The sequence below is a fragment of the Nyctibius grandis genome, chromosome 17, assembly GCF_013368605.1.
Source record: "Nyctibius grandis isolate bNycGra1 chromosome 17, bNycGra1.pri, whole genome shotgun sequence".
In the NCBI taxonomy this organism is placed as follows: domain Eukaryota; kingdom Metazoa; phylum Chordata; class Aves; order Nyctibiiformes; family Nyctibiidae; genus Nyctibius; species Nyctibius grandis.
This window is the reverse complement of record NC_090674.1, coordinates 10,086,403-10,109,380: the sequence shown is the minus strand read 5'-3', so window position 1 is coordinate 10,109,380 and position 22,978 is coordinate 10,086,403. Positions and strand designations below refer to the sequence as shown.

Genomic DNA, 22,978 nt, shown 5'->3' with positions numbered 1-22,978 from the left:
CCGCGGGTGGGGATGGAGGGGCAGCACCGGGCCCCCCCCGGGGCTCCCCCGCCAGTTACTCACCGGCACTCGGGACCTGGGAAGCCCCCGGCCCGCGGAGAGGGGGTCCGGCCGCCCACGGGCACCGAGCAGGGACCCTGCCCGCACCCTGCCTGGGCACCAGCACCCTGCCTGTACCCCTGCACCCTGCCTGGGCATCTAACACCCTGCCTGTACCCCTGCCTGCATCCCTGTACCCTGCCTGTACCCTGCCCGCACCCCTGCACCCTGCCCGCACCCCTGCACCCTGCCTGGGCACCTAACACCCTGCCCGCACCCCTGCACCCTGCCTAGGCACCTAACACCCTGCCTGCACCCTGCCTGTACCCCTGCACCCTGCCTGCACCCTTGTGCCATCCATACCTGCACCCTACCCAGACCCTTGCACCCCACACCTGCACCCCCCAACCCCAAAAGCAGCATCCCAGCACCAGCCCCCCCCAACCACACCAGATCACACGCATGTACATGCCTGCACATGCATGTACACACACACACATACACCCCTCCAGGACCTGGCCCCGTCCCCAGCTGTCTCCCCCGGGCCAGGACCCTCCTCCTCCTCCTCCCCCATGGGTCCCCACCCTGTCCCCAAGCCCATCCCAAAGCACCTCGGGGGGGGCTCATCTGTGTGCTGAGCTGAGCACGTTCTCAGCCCTGGGCCCAGCTCCCACACCAGCCCCCCCAGTGACACCCATGGGGGGTGCCCCCCTGTGCCACCCCGCTGTCCCCCCTCCCCAGCAGACCGGCCCGTGCCTGCCGCCCATCCCGTCTTCCCAAATTCCTGCTGCTTTGACGTGGTTTTCCCCAGAAACGCCCCCGGTTCGGGCACCGCAGGGCGAAGCCGCAGCTGGGGCACGCAGGAAGCAGCTGGGGCCAGTGGCGGGGGGGGGGTTGGAAAGCCCCATGTGCTGCCCCCCCCCCCCCCACCATGACCCCCCCACAAACCAGTCACCGCCGCGGCCGAGCTTCGTTCCCCTTTATTCATGCTCATCCCACAGCTTAGACAGTGAAACCTCTTCCACAGACCAGCACGGCCCCCGCACTGGTCCCAGTACCGGGAACTGGTAGGGGGGAGGGATGAGGGTGGCCCCAGGCATCTTGGGCTGCCCCGTGCCTCAGTTTCCCCACCTGTAAAAGGGGGGGGCTTGCACTCCTGACCTGTTTGCTGGGTGGCTGGGGAGTGGTGGCAGTGGGAGGTTGGTGGGGGGACCCCGACCCCCCTTCCCCACCCCCAGACCCCTATTCCCCCCCCAAAAAAAAATAATAATAAGGCAAGACGTGGTCTCCTCCCAACCCGCAGCCCCCCGCTCCCTCCCCCTGCCTGGGGGCACCCCAATTTATCCAGGGGCTCCCTGACGGGGCCCTTGGAAGCAATAAATAACACGGGGAGGGGTCCCGAGGAGGGTGGGGGGGTGCAGAGTCCGGCGTGGGTCCGAGGACCCCCCCGGGGGGGTCAGTCAGGCCGTCCCGTTGGGGAGCCGGCCAGGGTCCTTGCGGGTGGGCAGGGGGGAGGCGGGGGGCTCGTCCTCCCCGGGGGGTTGCTCCGTGTCGGAGGGGTCGCCCGCGGGGCGGGGGCGGTTCTCGGGGCTGTAGAAGAAGGAGAGGGTGCGGAAAGCGGGCGCCATGTGGTCCTCGATGCTCTCCAGGAGCTGGACGAAGGAAGGACGGTGGCGGGGGTTCTGCTGCCAGCACCGGCACATCAGCTCGTGGCTACGGGAGAGAAGGACCCCGCTGGGTTGCGTGAGGGACCCCACGGCCACCCCAACACCGCAGAGACCAGAGGCCAGGGTGATGGGCTCGGCGGCTGTTTCCCCCCCTCCCCAGTAGCAGGGTGGGGGTCTGAGGTGGGTGGTGGTGGTGGTGGGAGGTGGGGGGGGTGTTTCCCTCTCCTCACTCACAGTTTGTCGGGGCAGTTTTCGGGGCGCTCCAGGACACCGTTGTCCATGACGAAGCGCAGGACCTGCTCGTTGGACATGCCCTGGTAGGGCTGCTCGGCCAGCGTGGCGATCTCCCACAGCACCACCCCGAAGGACCTGCCGGCACGGCACCGCTCAGGCAGGGGGGACATCCCCCCCACCCCCCCAAATCTCCCCCCACCCTCCCCAACACCTACCAGACGTCGGACTGCGTGTTGAAGATGCCATCCTTGAGGGCCTCGGGGGACATCCAGCGCACGGGGAGCAGCCCCTTGCCCCCTTTGCGATAATAATCCGTCTCGTAGATGTCCCGGGTCATGCCGAAATCTGGCGGGGGAGGAAGAGGAGGAGGAAGGCCTTATTCAGAGGTGACCTTAGTGCAGTCTACAACTACCTGAAGGGAGGTTGGAGCGGACAGTCGGCCTCTTCTCCCAGGCAACCAGCGATAGGACAAGAGGACACAGCCTCAAGCTTGGCCAGGAGAGGGTCAGGTTGGACATTAAGAAGCATTTCTTCTGAGCAAGGGTCATTAGACACTGGAAGGGGCTGCCCAGGGAGGTGGTGGAGTCACCATCTCTGGAGGGGTTTAAGCAAAGACTGGACATGGCCCTTAGTGCCATGGTCTAGTTGCCATGGTGGTGTCAGGGCGATGGTTGGACTCGATGATCCCAGAGGGCTCTTCCAACCTCAGTGATTCTGTGATGGCATGAGGACCAGGAGATGTAGGGCTGGCAGCGAGCCCACCCACCTCCGATCTTGACGGTGAAGTCCTCGGACACCATGCAGTTGCGGGCGGCCAGGTCCCGGTGCACGAACTTGTTGGCGTTGAGGTAGGCCATGCCGTCGGCGATCTCCCCCGCCATCTGGATCATGTCCTTGAGCGACGGCGGAGGCAGCCCGGGGTTGTTCTGCACCGTGCATAGAGATTTGGGGCTTGGAGGGGACACAGTGGGACCCCCGCGGGAACAAGGTGGGTGTCCCTTCACCCGTGGGGCACTGCGGCACCCGGCCAGCCCCTCACCTCGGCGTCAGGCCTGAGCGAGCGGAGGTAGCTCTTCAGGTCCCCACGCGTCATCAGCTCCATGATGACCAAAGCTGGCTGGCCCTGGGACACGACACCAAGCAGACGGACCTGGGGGGGACAAGTGGGGTGGCACGTGAGCGGCCAGACCCCCCCGTGTCCCCTCCCTCCCCTCCAGCTGCCCACCTACCACGTGGTGGCACTTGAAGGCTTTCATGACGGAGGCCTCGTTGAGGAACTCGATGCGCTCCCGCATGGTGGCCAACTCGTTGACCGTCTTCAGGGCCACCTTGGTCTCCTCGCCCTCGGTGACCAGCCCCAGCGCCAGCCCCTCGTACACCATCCCGAAGGAGCCCTGCCCCAACTCCCGGATCACCGTGATCTTCTCCCGCGACACCTCCCACTCATCGGGGATGTACACTGCGGGGCGAGGGGAGACCACTCCATCACCATCCCATCCCCATCACCCTCACCATCCCATCCCCATCCCATCACTGTCACCATCCTCATCCCCATCCCATCACCGTCACCATCCTTGTCACCATCCTCATCTCCATCTCCATCATCTCCATGTCCATCTCCATCTCCATCATCTCCATTTCCATCCCCATTTCCACCCCCATCTCCATCTCCATCTCCATCATCTCCATCTCCATCCCCATCATCTCCTTCCCCATCCTCTCCATCTCCATCCTCTCCATCTCCATCCTCTCCATCATCCCCATCTCCATCCCCATCTCCATCATCCCCATCTCCATCCCCATCTCCAACCCTATCTCCATCCCCATCTCCATCCCCATCCCCATCATCTCCATCCCCGTCCCCATCCCCATCCCCATCCCCATCCCCATCCCCATCATCTCCATCCCCATCATCTCCATCCCCATCCCCATCCCCATCTCCATCCCAGCAAGGGAAGGGGGCAGCAGACCCCACAAGGACCCCCCCACCCATCCCTACGTACTGTCCGAGGCACTGAAGTACTCGGGGTTGACGGAGGCGTAGAGCGTCCCACTCGGGTACCCATCATTGCTCCTGTGAGGGGTGGGCATCGCTCAGAGGACGGGGCAGGGGACATGGGCACCATGCCACCTCCCCATGACCCTTCCCCAGCCCAGCTGGATCAGGGGGTGCAGGGTGGGGGTCTCTACCTCTTCTTGTTGTAGAAGAAGACGAAGACGGCGAGGCAGGAGATGAGCACCATGAGGACCACGGGCGTGACGGTGAGCAGGACGTAGAAGCTGCTGGACTCCTCCTCGGCTGCCGGGAGCAGGAGGCCGTGGGCAAGCGCCCAGGCACTCATCCCGCCCCACACGTTGTAGGGACACTTGTCCCACTGCCACCACCAGGCCAGAGAGGGGGAGTCCCCCAGCCCCCCTGAGCAGCAGCACCCACTGATGTCTGGGTGTCCCCATCCCAGAGCATCCCCCAGTCCCCTAGAGCCCCCAGTCCAGCAGCACCCCATGATCCCCAGTGTCCCAGTGCCCCCTTCCTTCCTGCCCCACAACCGGGGACCCCACTGGTGTCCCTCCACCCCATCCCCCCGCAGGTACCTGGCCCCAGGATGTAAAACTTGACGAGCCCCGTCCAGGAGCCGTTGCCGGCCAGCGAGGTGGCCCGGACCTTGGCCGAGTAGTTGCCCGGCTGGAGCAGAGCCAGGTGGACCCCCCCGCCGTACTTGGAGTAGCGGTGGCGGGAGACGCAGACAACAGTGGTGACGTTCTGGGGGGGGACAAAGGGGAGGGTGGCCAAGGGGGCTTTGTCCCCCACACCCCAGCCGTGTACAAGCCTCAGGGGAGGGAGATGATGGGATGGGGTGGGATGGGAAGAGATGGGATGGGATGAGATGGGATGGGATGAGATGGGATGGGATGAGATGAGATGGGATGAGATGGGATGAGATGGGATGAGATGGGATGAGATGGGATGAGATGGGATGGGAAGAGATGGGATGAGATGAGATGGGATGAGATGGGATGCGATGGGATGAGATGAGATGGGATGAGATGAGATGGGATGAGATGGGATGAGATGGGATGAGATGGGATGAGATGGGATGAGATGGGATGGGATGAGATGGGATGAGATGGGATGAGATGGGATGGGATGAGATGGGATGGGATGAGATGGGAAGAGATGGGATGGGAAGGGAAGAGATGGGATGGGATGGGTGCTGTGCCCCTGTAACTGGACCCGGCAGGGCCAGGCAGGAGGTGCCACGGGGGGTCCCTCACCTCGCTCTCGCGGCTGTACTTGATCTCGTACTTGAGGATGAGCCCGTTGGGGTTCCTGGGCTCTCCCCAGCGCAGCAGGACGCTGTTCTTGCCGGCCGGCTCCCACGTGACGTTGCCGGGGATGTTGTCAGCTTGCACTGGAGAGGGGCACAGAGCGGGGTCAGCTCCTGGGGGCATCACCCAGACCCCAACCCAGTGCCAATCCCCCATCTTGAAGGCACCAGGACCCCAGAGCATCACCGAGGTGGGGTTGGGGAGGCTGGTGGGACCTACATTCCGGCATGGTCCTGGCGAAGACGAAGGTGGCGGCGCTGCAGCCCACGGTGTGCGCGGCGTGGTTGCAGGCGTGGATGTCGATGCGGTACTCGGTGAAGTGCCGCAGCCGCGACAGCACCGCCCGGTCCCGCACCACCTTGTCCTCGAAGATCTGGAAGTCGGGTTTGGGTTCGCCCCCGGCGCGGCTCAGGGCCGGCGGCGGCTCCGCCGAGGAGGAGTTGGCCGGGGATGTGACGGCCACCACGTCCCTGCGCCGCTTCGGGGTCCTGTGGGAGATGGGGACAGGAGGCGGTGGGGACACAGGACGCCTGGGTTGTCCCCCAAAATTGAGCAGGGGAGGGGAGACCCTCCAGGTTTGCATGGTCCTCGCTCACCTCTGAGGGTGCTTGTTGATGGACGTCACCTTCCAGGGTGGCCTGGGACAGCGGGAAACCGGTTAAAGGATCTGCCACTGGACCCCCCCACCCAGGGCAGACCCACACACCCAGCTTGGGGACCTCCCCCCGACACAGGGCCCCCCCCAGATGGCACCTGGGGATGATGATGGAGTTATGGAGGAAGTTCTCAAACTTCTTCTGGAAGGACTCGGCTTCGCCCTCCATGCGGAGCTGCCCGTCGGCGGGGCGGCAGGGGCAGCACCGCTCCTCCGCGTCCTGCTCCACCTCGGGGCCGTCCCCGTCCCCGAAGCGGGTGTCCGCGCTGCTGGTGGGCAGCTTCAGACCTGCGGGGGAGACAGGCAGGGCTGGTGGTGCCACCACAGCCCGGCTCGGTGGGAGCAGCCCTCATCCCACCCATGTCCTATCCTCACCTTTGTGGCAGTAGTCGTTGACGTAGAGCTCCATGTCCTCGGCCAGCTGCTGCCACAGCACCAGGTAGTAGGTGATGTTGCCGTTGCGTTGCGTTGGCGGCTTCCACCGCACCACGATGTGAGAGGAGGAGTTGGACATGGAGATGACATCCCGGGGCACCGTCGGCGCTGGGAGGACATGGGGGGGTCAGTCTGCCTCTAGGGGGGTCACCACGGGCATCCCCGGCCCCCTCCCCAGCCCCTTACCCGCTGGCATGGTGCGGATGTAGACCACCTCGCTCTGCGCCCCGTAGTTGCGCCCTTCCTCGGCGGTGGTGAGGGTGATGGCGCGGACGAAGATGGCGTATTGGGTCCAGGGGCGGAGGTTGAGCAGGGCCACCCCGGGCTCCTGCTCGCTGCTCAGAGGCAGCTCCACGTCCAGCACGTTCCAGCTCTGCGCCCCACAAGCGTCCTGCCCCACGTACTCGGACACGTTCTGGAAGGGTCTGCCCCACACCGGGCATCGAGGAGGGTCCTGGGACCCCTTTCCCAGCCACGCATCCCCCACCCTGGGGTCCAGCAGCCCACCAAGGCACGAGGACACCACGGGCTGGGGATCCCAAGGCCTCCACGATGGGGACAAGGTGGGGACAGGGACCACTTACGACTCCTTGTAGTAGACGATGAAGCTGAGGAGGTCCCGGTACTCGGGGGGCCGGTACCGCTCCCACTTGAGGAAGATGCGGTCGGACTCGGTGACGTTGGAGATGAAGCGCAGGGTCTGGGTCTTGCCTGCGGAGAGGAGGCAGGGGTTGGGCAGGGGGTCACGGCGCCGCCAGGGTGTCCCCATCCACCGTACTCACAGGACGCCCGGTCCCCGTTGGTGCGGGGGTTGATCTCCGCCTTGTTCTGCCGTCCCTTGGTGCCCGTCACCTCCTCCATGCGGTAAATCTCGGCCAGGCACAGCTTGGGGTTGAAGGCGAAGTACATCTTGCCCACGGGGATGGAGAGGACGTGGTGGCTCCAGTCCCAGAGCTGCTGCAGGTTCTGATTGTCCAGGACGTACAGGGTGTAATTCCTGGGAGGAGGAGACATGGATGGAGGCGGTGGGCACAGGCACCTCCAAAGCCACGTGTGTCCCCCCCCAAACCCACACCCCGTCCTCACCCGTCCACCATGGAGTCACCACGGATCAACTTGAGGTTCTTGAAGAAGGACAAGGAGACGAGGGCGAAGGAGTGCTTGATCTTCAGGAAGCCCGTGATGGTCTCGATGAGCCCCAGGCTGCTCTGCAGCTCCGAGGCCAGGTTATCTGGGGACAACCCATGGGCATGAGCTTGGGGAGGGAAAAGACCCCCCTCCTTCACCCCCCACACCAGCTCTCCCACCCGGGGTGGGTTGTGGGGGGCCGGATCGGGCACTCACAGCCCCGGCGGATGTTGAGGATGAGGTTGCCCTCGATGAGGGTGCAGCCCCCCAGCTCCTGCGCCGCCCGCGTCGAGTCGATGGTCTTGGTGCCCACCTTGCACTCCTTGGGGCACAGCCCCTCGCACTTGTGGCAGAAGATGCTGCAAGCAGGAGGATGGCGATGGGACGTGAGCTGGGCACCACCATGCCCCGTGCTGGGGGGCACTGGGGACACCCCCCCTGACCTGCTGTCGTTCCTGGTGTAGCCCGAGGGGCACTCGGAGAGGCACTGCCGGTGGTGGATGACGAACTTGGAGGCATCACGGGGGTTGTGGGAGACCTTGCGGAGGCTGGCGCAGTACTCGGCGGTGACGCAGCGCCAGCCCTCGTACTCGTAGGTGCGGGGCGGGCAGGAGGGCAGGCAGTGCCCGTTGAAGTGGAAGTGGCGACAGGCGACGCAGGCTCGGTTGTCGCGGGGTCGCCCGCAGCCCCCCAAGCACTCGGGGTGACAGCACTCGCCCGCCGCCGTGCACGCCGAGCCCGCGCCGCACGGGCACACTGCGGGGAGAGGGTGGGTGCTGTGGGCGAGGAGAATCTTCTGGGTGCGGATAGCCCGGCCCCGGGGCAGCACGGAGGGGCTGGGGGTCACAGGGGGGGGACAGGGAAGAGGTGGGAAGGGTTGGGGGGGCTGCTGACAGCCTCCGGCTCTGGAGAGGGGTAGCTGGGGGGATAGATGGAGGGATGCAGGGAGGGAGGGAGGGAAGGAGAGAGGGATGGAGGGAGGGAGGGAGAGAGGGATGCAAGAATAGATGGAGGGATGAAGCGATGGGGGGCTGCAGGGATGGAGGGAGGGATGAAGGGATGGAGGGATGCAGAGGTGGATGGGTGAAGGGATGAATGGAGGGATGGGAGGATGGAAGGAGGGAGGGATGGAAGGAGGGAGGGATGGAAGGAGGGATGAAGCGATGGAGGGATGGATGGCAGGATGCATGGTGGGATGGCAGGAGGAATAGAGGGATGGATGGAAGGATGAATGGATGCAGGGACAGATGGAGGGATGCAGGGATGGGTGGTGGGATGCATGGTGGGATGGTGGGATAGAGGGATGAAGGGATGGATGGTGGGATGCAGGGGTGAAGCGATGGAGGGATGGAGAGATGGATGGTGGGATGCATGCTGTGATGGAGGGATGCAGGGAGGGATGGAGGGATGGAAGGCAGGATGCATGGTGGGATGGCAGGATGAACAGAGGGATGGATGGATGGAAGGATGAATGGATGCAGGGACGGAGGGAGGGATGCATGGTGAGATGGAATGATGGAGGGATGGAAGGATGGAGGGATGCAGGGATGGGTGGTGAGGTGCAGGGATGGATGGAGGGATGGAAGGATGGAGGGATGCAGGGATGGGTGGTGAGGTGCAGGGATGGAGGGATGAATAGAGGGATGGATGGATGGATAGATAGAAGGACGGAGGGATGCAGGGATAGGTGGTGAGATGCAGGGATGGGTGGTGGGATGCAGGGATGGGTGGTGGGATGGAAGGATGGAGGGATGCAGGGATGAATAGAGGGATGGATGGAAGGATGGAGGGATGCAGGGATGGGTGGTGGGATGGAGGGACGGCCAAACAGCGAGCGGATGGACGGACAGGCGGGTTGGGGGTGGCTGTGTGACCGGCTGGCCGGCAGAAGCAGCCAGCAGGACAGACAGACGGCCGACGGGGCGAGGCTGAGCCCTCGCTGAGCCCCAGCTGCGCGGTGCAGCGGGTGCCGGGGCAGCCCCGCGGTGCGGCCCCGATAAGGATCGGTGTTTACAGCACACATCCCATCACCAGCTCCCCTGTTTACAGCAAACCACCGGGAGGGGCCCGTATTTACCTCCCCGCTGGGAAAACACCGCGGAGGAGGAGCCGGCCTCTGCAACACCGCGGCTCCGGTTACCCCCCGGCGACGTGCCAGGGCCTGCCACCCCCTTACAGCTCCACCAGCTTCCCCAGTGCCCTCCCAGTTTACCCCCCAGCCACCAACGGTGCAAACCAACACCAGCACCCACCTTTCTGGCAGTAGCTGGAGGTCCAGCAGCGATAATCCAGCCGCCCGTTGACGCTGGTCTGAGCACAGGGTTTCTCCACGTCCAGGATGCCCGGGCAGACGTCGGCGCATTCTTCGGCCAACTTATTGCCGACGATGTAGGTGTTGTCCACGGCGTCGGGCAGGAGCAAGCCCCAGTCGATGGTGGAGAGGTGACAAAGCTCCTGGTTGCGCTCGATGCGGACGGAGCCGCGCAGGACGTGGCTGAGGCTGTGCAGCCCCACGTCGCGGAGATGCGGCATCTCGAAGATGACCAAAGCGTAGCTGAAGAAGAGGTTGGTGCCGCGGATGACGGAGAGGTTGGGGAAGAGATCCCGCAGGCTCTCCAGCCCGTAGACGCGGAAGAGGAGCAGGTACTCGGTGATCATGAGCAGGCGAGGGAAGCTGAGCCCGCGGAAGTCCTCGGCGCCCGTGGTGAACATCAAGAGGATCTGCAGGTTGCCCTCGATGATGGAGCAGTTCTCCAGCTTCTGGAGCTGGGAGACGTCGTTGCGGATGTCCATGCTGCCACAGACTGGGGGGGCGAGAGGGAGGGACCCCCGTGGGTGGCAGGGACGGGGCAGCTGCCCCCACCCCACCACCACCACCACCCAGGGACCCCCCATGGACAGCAGGGACGGGGCAGCTGCCCCCCACCCCACCACCACCACCACCACCCAGGGACCCCCGTGGGCAGCAGGGACAGGGTAGCTGCCCCCACCCCACCACCACCCAGGGACCCCCGTGGGCAACAGGGACGGGGCAGCTGCCCCCCCACCCCACCACCACCGCCACCACCACCCAGGGACCCCCGTGGGCAGCAGGGAAGGGACAGCTGCCCCCCCACCCCACCCCACCACCACCACCACTACCCAGGCACCCCCGTGGGCAGCAGGGACAGGGTAGCTGCCCCCCCACCCCACCCCACCACCACCACCACCCAGGGACCCCTGTGGGTGGCAGGGATGGGGCAGCTGCCCCACCACCACCCAGGGACCCCCATGGGCAGCAGGGATGGGGCAGCTGCCCCCCACCCCACCACCACCACCACCACCATCATCACCACCACCACCCAGGGACCCCCGTGGACAGCAGGGACAGGGTAGCTGCCCCCCACCCCATGCCACCACCACCACCCAGGGACCCCCGTGGGCAGCAGGGACGGGGCAGCTGCCCCCCACCCCACCCCTCCACCACCCAGGGGCCTCCCCCTGCTGAGGCCACAGTGATGCTCGGGGGGGGTTTAATATCCCGACGCTGCCTGTCAAAGGTGGCCACGATGGAGACACGAGTGGCTCTGACAGGCACCGGCGCGCCACGGCTCCCCGGGGCACGACGCGTCCGCCAGCGCGGCAAGAGGTGACGCTAACGAGGTCTGGCTGCCCCAGACACCCCGTGTCACCCCCAGGCCCACGGCCCAGCCCCACACTGGGGGTGCAGAGGGCTTTCCCCCTTCCCCAAGCCGTGGTGGGGGGCTCACATCTCCCCCACCGTGGGTGCGTGGGCCAGCAGCTCCCTCGAGGTGGTTCCCATTAACTCCCCAGGGCTGTGGTGGGCACCCAGGGGTGGGTTTGCCACCCTGGGGCTTCCCCACCAGGACCCAGACCAGGAGCGGGGGCAGCACGGGGCTGAGCATCTCCCACTGGGTGTCCCGGGTGTGTGGGTCACCCCTCGTCTGTCCGCAGCCACCACCTGTGGCTCGTGGCCGTACCCTTGTGACTACATGTCCGTTTGTCCCCTCCCAGCGTCACCCATTAACCACCAGCACCGTGGCCCTGGCAGCTGCCCATGGCGGTGGGGTCACACCCCACCCCTTTGCGGGGGGCAGGTGCCAGTCAGGGGGAGCCCTGTCCCCCCCAGTGAGGACACGGTGGGTCCCCTCCATCCTCCCACAGGACCGGTCATGGGGGTTACAGCCCCCCGCTGCCACCGCCACCCTCCCTGCCCTTGGCAAAGTCATCCCCTGTCCCTTCACCGTGTGAGGGGACAGGGGTCCCCCGTGTCCCTGGGGAGGCAGAGAGGGGACGGGGGTCCCGGGTGGGGGCAGACACACTGAGGTGCATCCCCCTGGGATGCTTCACCCCCCTCCTCCATCGCTCCCACCCCCCCCTCCCAGCACAGCCCCTTGCTGCTGGGGGAAACTGAGGCACGGGGCGGCGGGGAGAGGGGCGGGCAGGACAGACCCTGACCGCAGCCCTCCTGGTGCGGGGCTGGGGTGGTGGGGGGAGCCCAGACATGCCCCCCGCCACGGCCACGAGAGCCAGGACCCCCCCCACCGCCCCCTCCCCAGCAATTTTCCATCCCACCAGCAGCGATGGTGGCCCCGGCTCCCGCCCGGCTGCGATTTTCCACCATCCCGGCTCCCGGCGGGGCCGAGCGATCGATGCCCCCGGCTCCGGCCGAGCCCCCCGCCACGCTCCCCTCTTCCCATCCCAGCAGCGAGGGGGGGGGGGTCCCAGGCTCTGCCCCTCCTGCCCCACATGAGGGGGGTCCTCAGCCTACGAGGGGAAACTGAGGCACGGAACGATCCTCAGCCTACAAGGGGAAACTGAGGCACCGGATGAGCTTTACCTCGGGGTTCGGCTCTTGTAAGCCCCCCCCGGACATCACCACGCAGCCCCCCACCCCAAAATTGCCCCCCCCCCCCAAAATTACCCCCCCACCCCCTTCCAGGCACTTACTCTCGGAGGGCGCCCACACGGGGGGCAGCGGGAGGGGACCGAGGACCAGCAGCGTCACCCCCAGCCGCAGGACACCCAGCGCCCTCGTCCCCATCCCCGAGTGGGACCCCCGGGGGGTCCCGTCCCCGTCCCACCTCGGGCTCTGCTGCACCGTGGCCGGCCGGCACCCACGGCACCCACGGCACCCACGGCACGCCGGGACAGGGCTGGGTGGCCCCCGCGGCCCCCGTGGCCCCTTCGCTTGTGTTTTTGGCTGCCACACACTAAATATTTAACCTGACAACGGGCAGGGCCGGGGCTGGGGCTTGTTTGGGAAATAGAGATGATGGGGGCGGGGGAACAGGGTGGCCGCCTGTGGCACGGCCACCTCCTGCCTCAGTTTCCCCAGTGGGAGCAGGAGGATCCAGGATGTGGGAGAGCAGATAGGGACCCCCCCGAGGGTCACCCTCCATCGTGGGGTGCCAGGAGCCCACGTCCTCTGGGGTCTCCGTGTCCCCTGGGGTCTCCGTGTCCCCTGGGGTCCCCACGCCCCAGCAGTGAGGAGGAGGAGGGGGAGGAAGCTGCGGGCGCTGGGCACTGGCCAGTGCAGATACCGGAGGGGAGATGAGGGGGAGATATTTATTTCGAGGGCCACGCATAGGTGGGGGGTCCCAGCCATGGGGCAGCCCCCCCTGGGGGGGCAGGAATAGGGGGGGGTGCTGCCCCAGTGACCCTCCAGCACTATGGAACTGGGAGAACTGGGGCTGGACAGTGCTCCTGCGCCCTGGGATGGGGATATGGGGGGGACCCCAATGGGGTGGCGCCTCTCGGGGGGGTCCCGTCTCCTTTGGGGGGGGTTTAGGAGCAGCTGCTTCTCCGCCGGCGCAGCAGCGTGACGGGGTGGCTGCCCTCCTCCTCCTGGTCGCTCTCGCAGCCGCGCTGGGGGCACAGGGGGGGTGGAGGGCAGGGAAAGGACCCCCCCCAGGAGAGAGGACCCCCCCAGGGGAGAGGAACCTCCCCAGGAGAGAGGAACCCCCCCAAGGGGAGAGGACCCCCCCCAGGAGAGAGGACCCCCCCCAAGGGGAGAGGGCACCCCAGATGGTGACACCCCCCATTGCACAGCCCCCTCACAGCCCCCTCTCTCCATTTGGGGGGGGGTCCAGGCCCCCCAACCCCCTTCTCCCCCAGCCCACGCCAAGGGGGGGGGTCTGGGTGCTCCCACCCACTCACCAGCTCCTCATCCTCCTTCCTCAGGCCGCAGAGCAGGCGCGTGCGGCAGAGCCGGTTGCAGGCGGACACCATGTGGTAGGAGAGCTGGTGGGGGCAGGAGGGGGGGTCTGGGGGGGAGATGGGGGTCTGGGGGGGGATCAATCCCCTCCTCTGCCCCCCACATCCCACAGCACGACATCCCCCCCCACGCAGACCCCTCTGAGATGCAGCCACCCCTGGGATGAAGCACAGCCCGAGCTCCCCGGGGACCCCACGGGTGGTGGGACCCCATTGCTGGGTGCCCCCCCCCCAAGGCCAGGACCCCCCCGGCACCTTCCACTTCCTCCGAGCGTTGAACTTGCGGAAGTTTTTCATGTTGATGGAGGAACGGCTGCGGTTCATGGCCTGCTTCCTGCTCAGGGGCTGCGGGGGCAAGGGCACGGCGTGGGCACCGTGCCCCCAACCCCGCTCCTGGGGGTCCAGCACCCGCCCGTCCCGCTCACCTTGATCCAGGGGTGGACCAGGCACTCGGTCGCTGTCATGCGGTGCCTGCAGCACAAAGGGAGGTGGTGGGGGGGGGGGTGGTGGGGGGCCTGGCCCCTCATATCCACCACGGGGATGGGGATGATGGAGATTATGGAGATTACAGAGATTACAGAGGTGATAGGGATGGAGATGATGGGGATGATGGGGATGGAATGGAGATGATGGGGATGGAATGGAGATGATGGAGATGAAGGTGGGATGGGGGTGCAGATGATGGAGATGGGATAGGGATGGGGATGGAGATGATGGAGATGGGATGAGGATGATGGAGATGATGGAGATGGGATGAGGATGATGGAGATGATGGGGATGGAGATGGGATGAGGATGATGGAGATGATGGGGATGGAGATGGGATGAGGATGATGGAGATGATGGAGATGGAGATGGAGATGGGATGAGGATGATGGAGATGATGGAGATGGAGATGGGATGAGGATGATGGAGATGATGGGATGGAGATGATGGGGATGAAGGTGGGATGGAGATGGAGGTGGGATGGAGATGATGGGGACAATGGAGATTATGAAGATGATGGAGATGGGGATGATGGAGACAATGGAGAAGGGGATGGAGATGACGGGGATGGAGATGATGGGGATGGAGATGATGGGGATGGGGATGATGGGGATGGGGATGATGGTGACTCACTCTGGCTCCTTCACCAGCAGCTGCCGGATGAAGTCCTTGGCCATCTCGGAGGTCTGGCTGAAGCAGCGCTCCTCGAACTCGTAGGCACCAGCCACGACGTTGGAGAGGGTCTCGGCATCCGTCTCACCCTGGAAGGGGGACAAGCCGCTGAGCCTGCGGGGACACGACAGAGCCGCTGAGTGCCAGGGCAGCACCAGCCCGGCCACATCGCGGTGTCCCCGTGCCTCAGTTTCCCCCCACCACAGGGAGCATCGCCCCGTACTCACAGGATGTAGGTGATGACCCCGATGCTCCTGAAAGGCAGAGGTGGGGGCTCAGGCGCTGCCATCCCCAGGGTCACCCCCCCCGTGCCCCACAGCTCCTGGGGGAGGTGGGGGTCCCTCCCCACCCCCTGCCTCAGCCCCCCCCTCCCTGCTCCTCACCACATGTCGGTCGCGGAGCTCAGCGGCTCGTAGTTGATCACTTCAGGAGCTGGGGGTGAACGTGAGCCGGGGAGGGGACATCAGAGGGGACAGCACTGTCCTGTCCCCTCCCTCCCTGCATGCCCAGGGGGTCCCATCCCCACCCTGGGGGTCCCATCCCCACCCCAGGGATCACTTTGCTGCATCCCCACGGAGCATCCCAGCTGCACCCTACAGAGCGGGGCTGCTTGGGGACCCCCCGGGGCTGCTTGGGGACACCTCAGGGCTGCTTGGGGACCCCCCCGGCCCCATACCGATGTACTGGGGGGTCCCGCAGAGGCTCTTGAAGGTGACACCGTCCTCGAGGCGCTGGGCCAGCCCGAAGTCGATGATCTTGATGTGGGGCTTGGGGACGTCCTTCTCCTGCAGCATGATGTTCTCGGGCTGTGGGGACAGTGGGGTGACGGGGAGGGACAGGACCTGAGGGCAGCAGCACCCGGGGCAGGATGCGGCCAGGGATGCCCGGCAGAGGGGATGCAGCGCCTGGATCCCCCCCAGGAGTGGGCACAGGGGGTCCCAGCGGGCACCTTGAGGTCGAAGTGGGCGACGCGGTGGGCGTGCAGGTACTGCACCCCGCGCAGGATCTGGCCCAGGAACTCGATGGCCTCCTCCTCCGACAGCATCTCCTTCTCGGCGATGAAGTCGAAGAGCTCCCCGCCACCAATCCTGCGCGGGGCGAGGATGGCGCTGAGCTTGGCCACCTCCCACGGGTGCCCCCCGACCCCAGGACCACCCCCCAACTCACAGCTCCAGCACCAGCACCATCTCGGCTCTGCTGGCGAAGAGGTCGTGGAGCCGCATGATGTTGGGGTGGTCGAGCTGGCGGAGGATGGTCACCTCCCGCTCCACCTGCGCCCGCTCCAGCCCCCGCCGGCTGCCCCGGCACCGACGCGTCTTCACGAATTTGGCGGCGTAGAAGGTGCCGGTGCTGCGCTCCCGGCAGCGCTTCACCACGCCGAAGTGCCCGCTGTGGCGAGAGGCCGGGGCTGGATCGGGGCCGGGCTGGTCCCCGCACCGGGGACGGGGACCCCCCCGCACCCCCTCACCTGCCCAGCTGCTCCAGCAGCTCGTACAGCTCCTCCACGCTGCCCGGGCGGAGGGTGGCCACCGGCCCCTCGCTCCCCGTAGCCACCACGGGGCTGGCTGTGCCCTGCGAGGATGTCACCTGGCTCAGCCGCCTGCCTGGGCTGTGGTGACATCCCAAACCCACCCCATGTGTGGTGACACCCCGACCCTGCCCCATGCAGGGACCAGGATCCATAGTGGCCAAACCCCCCCTCCACGAGCTCACCCGTGAGTCCCACCCGGTCACAGCCCCCAGCCCCACTCAGGGGACCCTGCACCCGCAGCCCCTCGGTCACACCTCACCTGGGTGCTGTCAGGGGTGGCCCCCAGCCCCCCCTCAGCCCGGACCCCGGCCCGGCCGCCCTCGGCCATCGCTGCAAAGACAAGAGGGCACTGGGTGAGGGGGGGGCAGAGGGGCTTTGGGGGGGGACAGCGGGGTCCCACGGAGGGCTCTGCTGGGCCAGGGCCCTGCTGCACCCCATGGATCTGGCTGAGCCCCCCCCAACTCATGACACTGATGGGCAGGACACACTAAGGGGGTCCTGGCTCTTGTCCCCAGCAGCTCCAAGCCACAAACCAGCTCCTGCAGCACCAAACACACGACCCCATCCCTGTGCCTCAGTTTCCCCAGCTGTAAAATGGGGCCAGTGCTGCTCCAGCTGGGACCCACAGCTCTGCAGGGAGGCAGACAAGGGGGGGACATGGGCTCCGAGCCCCAATCTTGGGGCCACCTCGATGTCCCCAGCACTGTGTCCCTGAGAGCGGGAGGTCTCCTGGACCTGGCTGCGGGGTTCAAGGCCACCGGGAAAGGGATAAGGAAGGTGACAGCGGCCGGAGGTGGGGTCCCCCCCGCAGGAAAAAACAGCGTGATAAGGGCCCACGAGACCCCAAGACACCGACCCCCCCACCACCACCTGCCTTGGCTTTATCTGTCCCCCCACGGTGGCCCTAACAGTCCCCAAGCCCGGTGTCCCCTCGCTCGCCCCGGCTGTGCCCCCTTACCCTCCCGAGCCTTCCTCCGTGCCCAGCCGTGCTCTCCCTCGTTCCAGGGGACAGCTGCTGCCCACGGTGACAGCCCTGTGGCACCCCCGGGTTTGTGGGGGGCACCCGGCCAGGCACCGGCTGGTCCCCGGGCTGGTATGTGCGTGGGGGCGGCCGCGGCTGGAGCCAGGCCACCATCCCCGGCATGTGACACCAACGCACCGCCCGGGGTCACGGCCTGTCCGTTTGTCCCCTGGGGAGGGACACGAGAAGCCAATCCCCCTCCCCATCCCTCACTGGGCAGCCACCCCCCACACCAGGGAGGGAAACTGAGGCACGGGTGGGCACACGCCGCCACGGGTGGGCTCACGGCTGCCAGGGCTGGGCTCGCAGGGGCTGCGGAGGGCAGAGCATGGAATCCCACCACGTCCTGCTGCTGGTGGAAAACCAGCCCTGGCACCCACCGACGGGGCGATGGGCTCCCAGGGCAACGACCCCGCCGGGGACAGCGGCCGCTCCCACCATCAGCTACCAAAAAAACACCACAAGACCCCAGAACTCCCCCCCCGCTGCACCGGGACTGACCCCGGCACCCCAACACCCCTCACCTCCGCGCGAGGGTCCGCGCCCCCGGTGCCACCGCCCACGCCTCCAGCCTTCCTCCGGCAAACCCCGGCCGTGCCAGGCTTTTTCCTCGACGTCCCGGGGAGCTGGCGCAGGCTCCGGCACAAAAAAAAAGCTTTTTGCGTTCCTCCTGCCAAAGGCTCTTGAGAAATCCCCCCACGGAGGGGCTGGGAAAGGCCTTTTAGGGACAATTCCCGGCGTTTCCAGCACTTCGAGGAGTGGCCGGGACGCGGTGGGACGAGCCGCTGGCGGCCGATGCCCCCTTCGTCGCTGTCCCCTTGGCCGATGGCCACCCTGGCGCCCGTCAACGTGAGGATTGCAAACAGGAAACCTGGGTGACAGATAAAAACAACCTCGTCGGGCGGCTGGCGGAGGGGAAGCGGAGTGGAGGGTGTGAAGGTGGCGGGGAGGGACGGGTTTGTTAAGGTGGAGAGAGCCGGCGCTGGCACCGGGCACCGTCGCCACCCCGGGGCTGGCAAAGCCACCTCCTGGCACACTCCGTCCTGGTGCCATCGGTGAGCCGTCCCCAGCCCCAATCCCAGCCCCAATCCCTCATCCCAGCCACCTCCGGGGTGCAGCAGGGTTGGCACCGCAGGGTTGGCACCACGGGGTTGGCACCGCTCTCGCCGCAGCACCCGGAGCCTGGCACCGCTGGGAGGGAACGTCACGGCTGGTGTGCGGTGCTGGCAGCTCTGCTACTGCGTTTCCCAGCTGGGCTCACCCCCCCCCTCGATGTCCCCAGCACGGCAGCCGATGGGGACAAGGACGCTGCCCCCCGAGGAAGGGAAGCGGTGCCAGATGCCACCGTGCCGGGTGGCACGGCCTGAGCCTGGGCCAGCCGAGCCTTGCTGCCCCACGCAGCATCCTCCTGGGATGGAACAAAGAGCCCTTTACGGGTGGGTGGGCAGCCACAGCCCCCTCCTCACCACAGCCCAGCCTCGAGGGTCCCAGTGCCACCTGGGTGTCACCCCAGTGCCACCTTCCCGTGACGTCTCCGCCGTCGCGCAAAGGCTCTTGCGGCTTCGGTTGCAGCTTCCTGCAGGCAGCGGAGACGAGGGCGGCAGCGGTGCCCATCAGCTCCGGACCCCCGGGTCCCTGCGGGGCCGGGCAGAGGTGGGTGCCTGCGCTGGGGGATGCCTGGGGGGTTGGGGTGGGGGGTAAAAGGTCGGGGAGCAAACCCCGAGTGGGGGCACTGGGGATGGGGCAAGCGCTGGGTGACGCGGGGATGCTCCAAGGGCGTGGTGGGGAAGGGGCAGAGGGCAAGTGGGTGCGGAGAGAGGGGTCCCGTGCCCGTCCCAGCCAGGTCTTACCCTCTTCGAGGGGGAAATCCAGCTCCAGGAAAGGATTTAGCCCATTTCAAGCCTGGTTTGACCCACTTCCAGCCCAATTTGACCCATTCCCACCCCGGGAGCGAGGGGTTTATCAGCACATCCCACCCTGGGGAGTAAAGCCCCCCGAGCCGCCTCTCTGAGGCCAATGTGCTGGGATGGTGGAGCAGGGACGAGCCCCCCACCTCCACCCAGGACCCCCACCCAGCTGGGGGACACATGGGGGACAGTGGCTTTGTCCCCAAGCTGCCTGGCCCTGCCCGGGGCAGGATCTGACCCGAATTCGCCTCCCTGCGTTGCGTTGCTGCGGTTTGGGGTGGTTTGTTTCGCTTTGTCAACCACCTCCCTGCCTGCCCCTGCCTGCCCCTGCCTGCCCCTGCCTGCCCCTGCCTGCCCCTGCCTGCCCGGGCACAGGGACGGGCTGGCCACCGCAGCCAGTTAAAGGTGGAGACAAGGTGCTGTCCCCCCCCCAGCTCTCCCAGTCCCCCCAAACTGGATCCCCCCACTCTGGGATGAGCCTCAACCAGCTCCTCTGACTCAGCTTCGCCTCCCGGCTCGGCCCAGCCCCGGCCCCTTCCACCCCCTCAAGCATCTGCTGGGGATTAACGGGGTTTTGCTGAGCGTTGGCTGCTCGGGGCCGAGCTCGGGGGCCCTCGGAGTCCTCACTGCCCTCCCCACGCTGACCTGACACCCCAGGGACTTTTGGGGGGCTGGGGGGTTCACACGCCTACCCCCCTCCACCAGCTCACCGGTGCCCCGGGCCTTTTCTCCTCTGGGGTCCCAGGGTCCTCGTCCCTTCTCGACGCGGGGGTCCGGGGTGGTTTCCCTGGGGAGAAGCTGGGTGATGAGCCCCAGGATGGGGGGCACGAGGTGGAGGTGACACTTACCACATCCCAGTGCCCCACGGGCAGCGATGGGGAGGTTTCACTGCCCTCAGCCCATTTCTCCCCCCTCCCTGGGACAGAGGACCCCCATGGATGACAACTGGCCCCTCTCCAGCACCTTCAGAGCCATCAGTGAGGACAACACGGCCAGCGCCAAGCCGGGATCCAACATGACCCCGGTGCAGCCCTGGGGACACCACGACACACATGACAGGGTAGGACACGGGGCTGTGAAGGGTCCATCCCCCCCCCACCCCTCTCCCAGCACCCCCGGGCTCACACCCCGCAGGGACCGTGTCCTCTCTGCACCAGGAGCCCCATGCAGGGAGTGGAGCATCCTCGGGGCACGTCCTCACCTGAACCCCCTGGTTGTTCCCCACTTCCCTCCAGGTCCCACCAGGCTGGTCCCCACTGGAGGGGGACCCGAGGCCAGAGCTGGTGGCCCTGCGTGCCCGGACGAGGCTGTGGTTCGAGCAGACACAAGCCACGAGGCTGGGGGCCGAGGGCGAGCTCCCAGCCTGGTTCCACGGCTTCATCAGCCGGAGGTGAGCACGGGGGGGAGGCGAGGGGGGGGACCCTTCAGCACCCCCACCCCTGGGCTCCCAAACAGGGAGCTGGACCCCTGGATCCCACAAAAAGGGTGACAGCGAGTGGCTCCGGGCCCCTTCCCGCAGGGAGACGGAGGAGCTGCTGCAGGATCAGCCCCTGGGCTGCTTCCTGGTCCGCTTCAGCGAGAGCACCGTGGGCTTCGTCCTGTCCTACAGGTGAGGGACCCCCAGAGCCCCAGGACCCCCCCGTCGGTCCCCTCTGTGCCAACCCCATCCCCTTTCCTCGCAGGGGCAGGGATCGCTGCCGGCACTTCGTCCTGGACCAGCTGCCGGACGGGCGGTACGTGATCCTGGGCGAGCGGAGTGCCCACGCCGAGCTGGGCGCCCTGCTGCGGCACTACGCCACCGCGCCCATCACGCCGTACCACGAGTTCCTGACCGTGCCGTGCAGGAGGGTGAGCACCCAGCCCCTGAAAAACTCGGGTCAGATCATAAAAAGTCGGGAATTATTTTCCCAAGCTGGGAAAAATCAAAGCCAAGGGAAGCCCAAGCATCACCGACGCCGGGGTTGGCACCGGGGCCACCCTGCAGCATCCCAGCCAGGAGCGAGGAGCTGAACCGTGGGCAGCACACCCGAACTGGGACCAGCACACCCGAACTGGGACCAGCACCCAGCTCCGGACCACGCACCCACCCCAGCACCTCTCTCGTCTCGTTGCAGGAAGATGAGCCCCAAGGAGGGATGCGGACCCCAGCCGTGCGTTCCCCATCGAGCGAAGCGCCAGCAAACCCCCCGGCGTACAGCACCGTGGTCAAGGGCCCCCCCAGAGCAGCCGCAGCCCCCCCAGTGCCCCCCAGCACCGAGGGAGGCTCCTCCAGGGAGGTAAAGGCAGGGCAAGAGGGGGATAGGGACACTTGCCCAAGGACAGAAGGCGCAGCCTGGACTGAGCTCTCCTGGACGCAGCCGGGACGGGGGGACGCAGCCCCAGCCACCACGGCTCCACTTCCAGCCCTCACCTCCGACCTGTCCCCTCTCTTCCACAGGCTCCCAGTGTCCCCCCGCCGCTCCCAGCCAAAGCCAGCTCCTCGGCCATAGCTCAGGGGCCGCACAGCCCCAGCCGAGGGGCTCCCGAGGGTCCCTACGCTCGGGTACACAAAGAAGCCGTCCCCTCCGCGCCGCCCCAGCCGCCTGACACCAAGTACCAGCAGCTCATGTGCTTCCACACCTACGCCGAGCCCCACGAGGGCATCGCCCCCAGCCCCTCCGCCTGCTACGAGCTGGAAGAGCCCATCCCCTTCTACGCCGTGGGACGGGGCTCGAGCCCCGAGGAGAACGTCTACTCCGAGGTGGCCCTGGCCCGGCGGGAGCTGCCCACGTCGCTTCCCAAAGGGGGTCGAGGCGCCTTCTCCACGCTGCCCCCCAAGCCCCGCGCTCACCGCCGGCTCTTCCGCAGCGTCTCCAGCCAGGCCTCCAAGAGACGGCAGCTCCCGGCGGCTCCCACCGCGGACGGGAAGGAGAGAGGAGGCGCCGGGCCGGCCACGGAGGTGAGGTCACGTCGTAGAGTTGCTCTAGAGCTCGGTCCCACCACCATGTCTCAGCATCCCTCCCATGGTGGGTCATGGGCTCACTCCGCATCAGGGTGATGGGGGGAGAAGAGGGTGGGTGCCCCACGCCAAAGCAACAGCCCCCAACTCACCGGGAGGGAAGTTGAGGGCTGGGAGGGTGAAGGACCAACTTTAAGCAGGGCCTCAATCAAACCTCCACGCGATCTCAGGGCCGTTTCCCTTCGCCCTTCCCTGCAGGGCATGACGGGGAACCCGCCGCTGCTCGAGGATCCCCTTCGCGGCCGGAGCACGAGCGCAGCGAAGCCGAAGGGCCCCGAGAACGTCTACGAGCAGCTTCCCGGAGACCGGCTCTAAAGACAAGCCCCAGTTGCCCAGGCAGAAGGAAGCTCTCGGGCTCCTTCCCCACCACCTTGGAGCTGGGGGGGGTGAGGGCTGAGGCTGCAGTCGGCCCCTCCGCAGACAACCAGCGATGCCGGGCCGCGCCGCGCTGGGATTCCCACGCCCTTCCCGAGCCCTGCGAGACGCTTGGGAGGGGAATAGCGGAACAGATTTAATTTATCTTCCAACACACTGAAAAAAAAGAGGTTTCTATTAATAGAATGAGGGCGGAAAAGGCTATTACAGTAAAACCAGAGATGGGTTTCGGGCACAGCTGGTGCGTTCAGAATCAGACGTTAACTTGGCCACGAGCCGCAGCGAGGC

At 66.6% G+C, this 22,978-nt stretch overlaps 3 protein-coding genes across 3 annotated transcripts; 1 reads left to right on the top strand and 2 right to left on the bottom strand.

The window, feature by feature from the left end:
- Positions 1-1,499: 1,499 nt before the first annotated feature.
- On the bottom strand, positions 1,500-12,529 carry INSRR (insulin receptor related receptor). The gene is made up of 22 exons (XM_068415312.1): positions 12,436-12,529; positions 9,738-10,289; positions 7,929-8,241; positions 7,702-7,844; positions 7,444-7,588; positions 7,140-7,354; positions 6,942-7,068; positions 6,544-6,782; positions 6,298-6,465; positions 6,021-6,210; positions 5,864-5,905; positions 5,487-5,755; positions 5,214-5,350; positions 4,533-4,701; positions 4,131-4,239; positions 3,944-4,014; positions 3,170-3,399; positions 2,980-3,090; positions 2,707-2,866; positions 2,156-2,285; positions 1,941-2,075; positions 1,500-1,752 (listed from the first exon to the last, which is right to left on the bottom strand). The coding sequence occupies exons 1-22, from the start codon at positions 12,527-12,529 to the stop codon at positions 1,500-1,502; spliced, it is 4,002 nt and encodes a 1,333-aa protein (XP_068271413.1).
- Positions 12,530-13,180: 651 nt separating this feature from the next.
- LOC137671535 (death-associated protein kinase 2-like) lies at positions 13,181-16,717 on the bottom strand. The gene is made up of 12 exons (XM_068415131.1): positions 16,649-16,717; positions 16,327-16,430; positions 16,026-16,247; positions 15,808-15,946; positions 15,535-15,664; positions 15,242-15,290; positions 15,086-15,112; positions 14,820-14,972; positions 14,127-14,172; positions 13,957-14,046; positions 13,645-13,728; positions 13,181-13,353 (listed from the first exon to the last, which is right to left on the bottom strand). The coding sequence occupies exons 1-12, from the start codon at positions 16,715-16,717 to the stop codon at positions 13,273-13,275; spliced, it is 1,194 nt and encodes a 397-aa protein (XP_068271232.1). The 3' UTR covers positions 13,181-13,272.
- Positions 16,718-18,205: 1,488 nt separating this feature from the next.
- SH2D2A (SH2 domain containing 2A) lies at positions 18,206-22,630 on the top strand. The gene is made up of 9 exons (XM_068415130.1): positions 18,206-18,259; positions 18,983-19,063; positions 20,243-20,377; positions 20,553-20,707; positions 20,837-20,926; positions 21,000-21,165; positions 21,432-21,599; positions 21,755-22,255; positions 22,514-22,630. The coding sequence occupies exons 1-9, from the start codon at positions 18,206-18,208 to the stop codon at positions 22,628-22,630; spliced, it is 1,467 nt and encodes a 488-aa protein (XP_068271231.1).
- The last annotated feature ends 348 nt before the right edge of the window (positions 22,631-22,978 follow it).

Excerpts from the sequence above, each read along its gene's own strand:
- INSRR (XM_068415312.1), bottom strand. The coding sequence starts at position 12,529 with ATGGGGACGAGGGCGCTGGGTGTCCTGCGGCTGGGGGTGACGCTGCTG. Across the intron at positions 7,845-7,928 it reads TACACCAGGAACGACAGCAG|CATCTTCTGCCACAAGTGCG; the intron begins GTCAGGGGGGGT and ends TCCTGCTTGCAG. Across the intron at positions 6,211-6,297 it reads CAACGACTACTGCCACAAAG|GTCTGAAGCTGCCCACCAGC; the intron begins GTGAGGATAGGA and ends TCTCCCCCGCAG.
- LOC137671535 (XM_068415131.1), bottom strand. The coding sequence starts at position 16,717 with ATGGCCGAGGGCGGCCGGGCCGGGGTCCGGGCTGAGGGGGGGCTGGGG. Across the intron at positions 16,248-16,326 it reads CTGCTGGAGCAGCTGGGCAG|CGGGCACTTCGGCGTGGTGA; the intron begins GTGAGGGGGTGC and ends CTCTCGCCACAG. Across the intron at positions 15,947-16,025 it reads ATGGTGCTGGTGCTGGAGCT|GATTGGTGGCGGGGAGCTCT; the intron begins GTGAGTTGGGGG and ends CGCCCCGCGCAG.
- SH2D2A (XM_068415130.1), top strand. The coding sequence starts at position 18,206 with ATGCCCCCTTCGTCGCTGTCCCCTTGGCCGATGGCCACCCTGGCGCCC. Across the intron at positions 19,064-20,242 it reads CCCTGCGGGGCCGGGCAGAG|AGGACCCCCATGGATGACAA; the intron begins GTGGGTGCCTGC and ends TCCCTGGGACAG. Across the intron at positions 22,256-22,513 it reads GCGCCGGGCCGGCCACGGAG|GGCATGACGGGGAACCCGCC; the intron begins GTGAGGTCACGT and ends CCTTCCCTGCAG.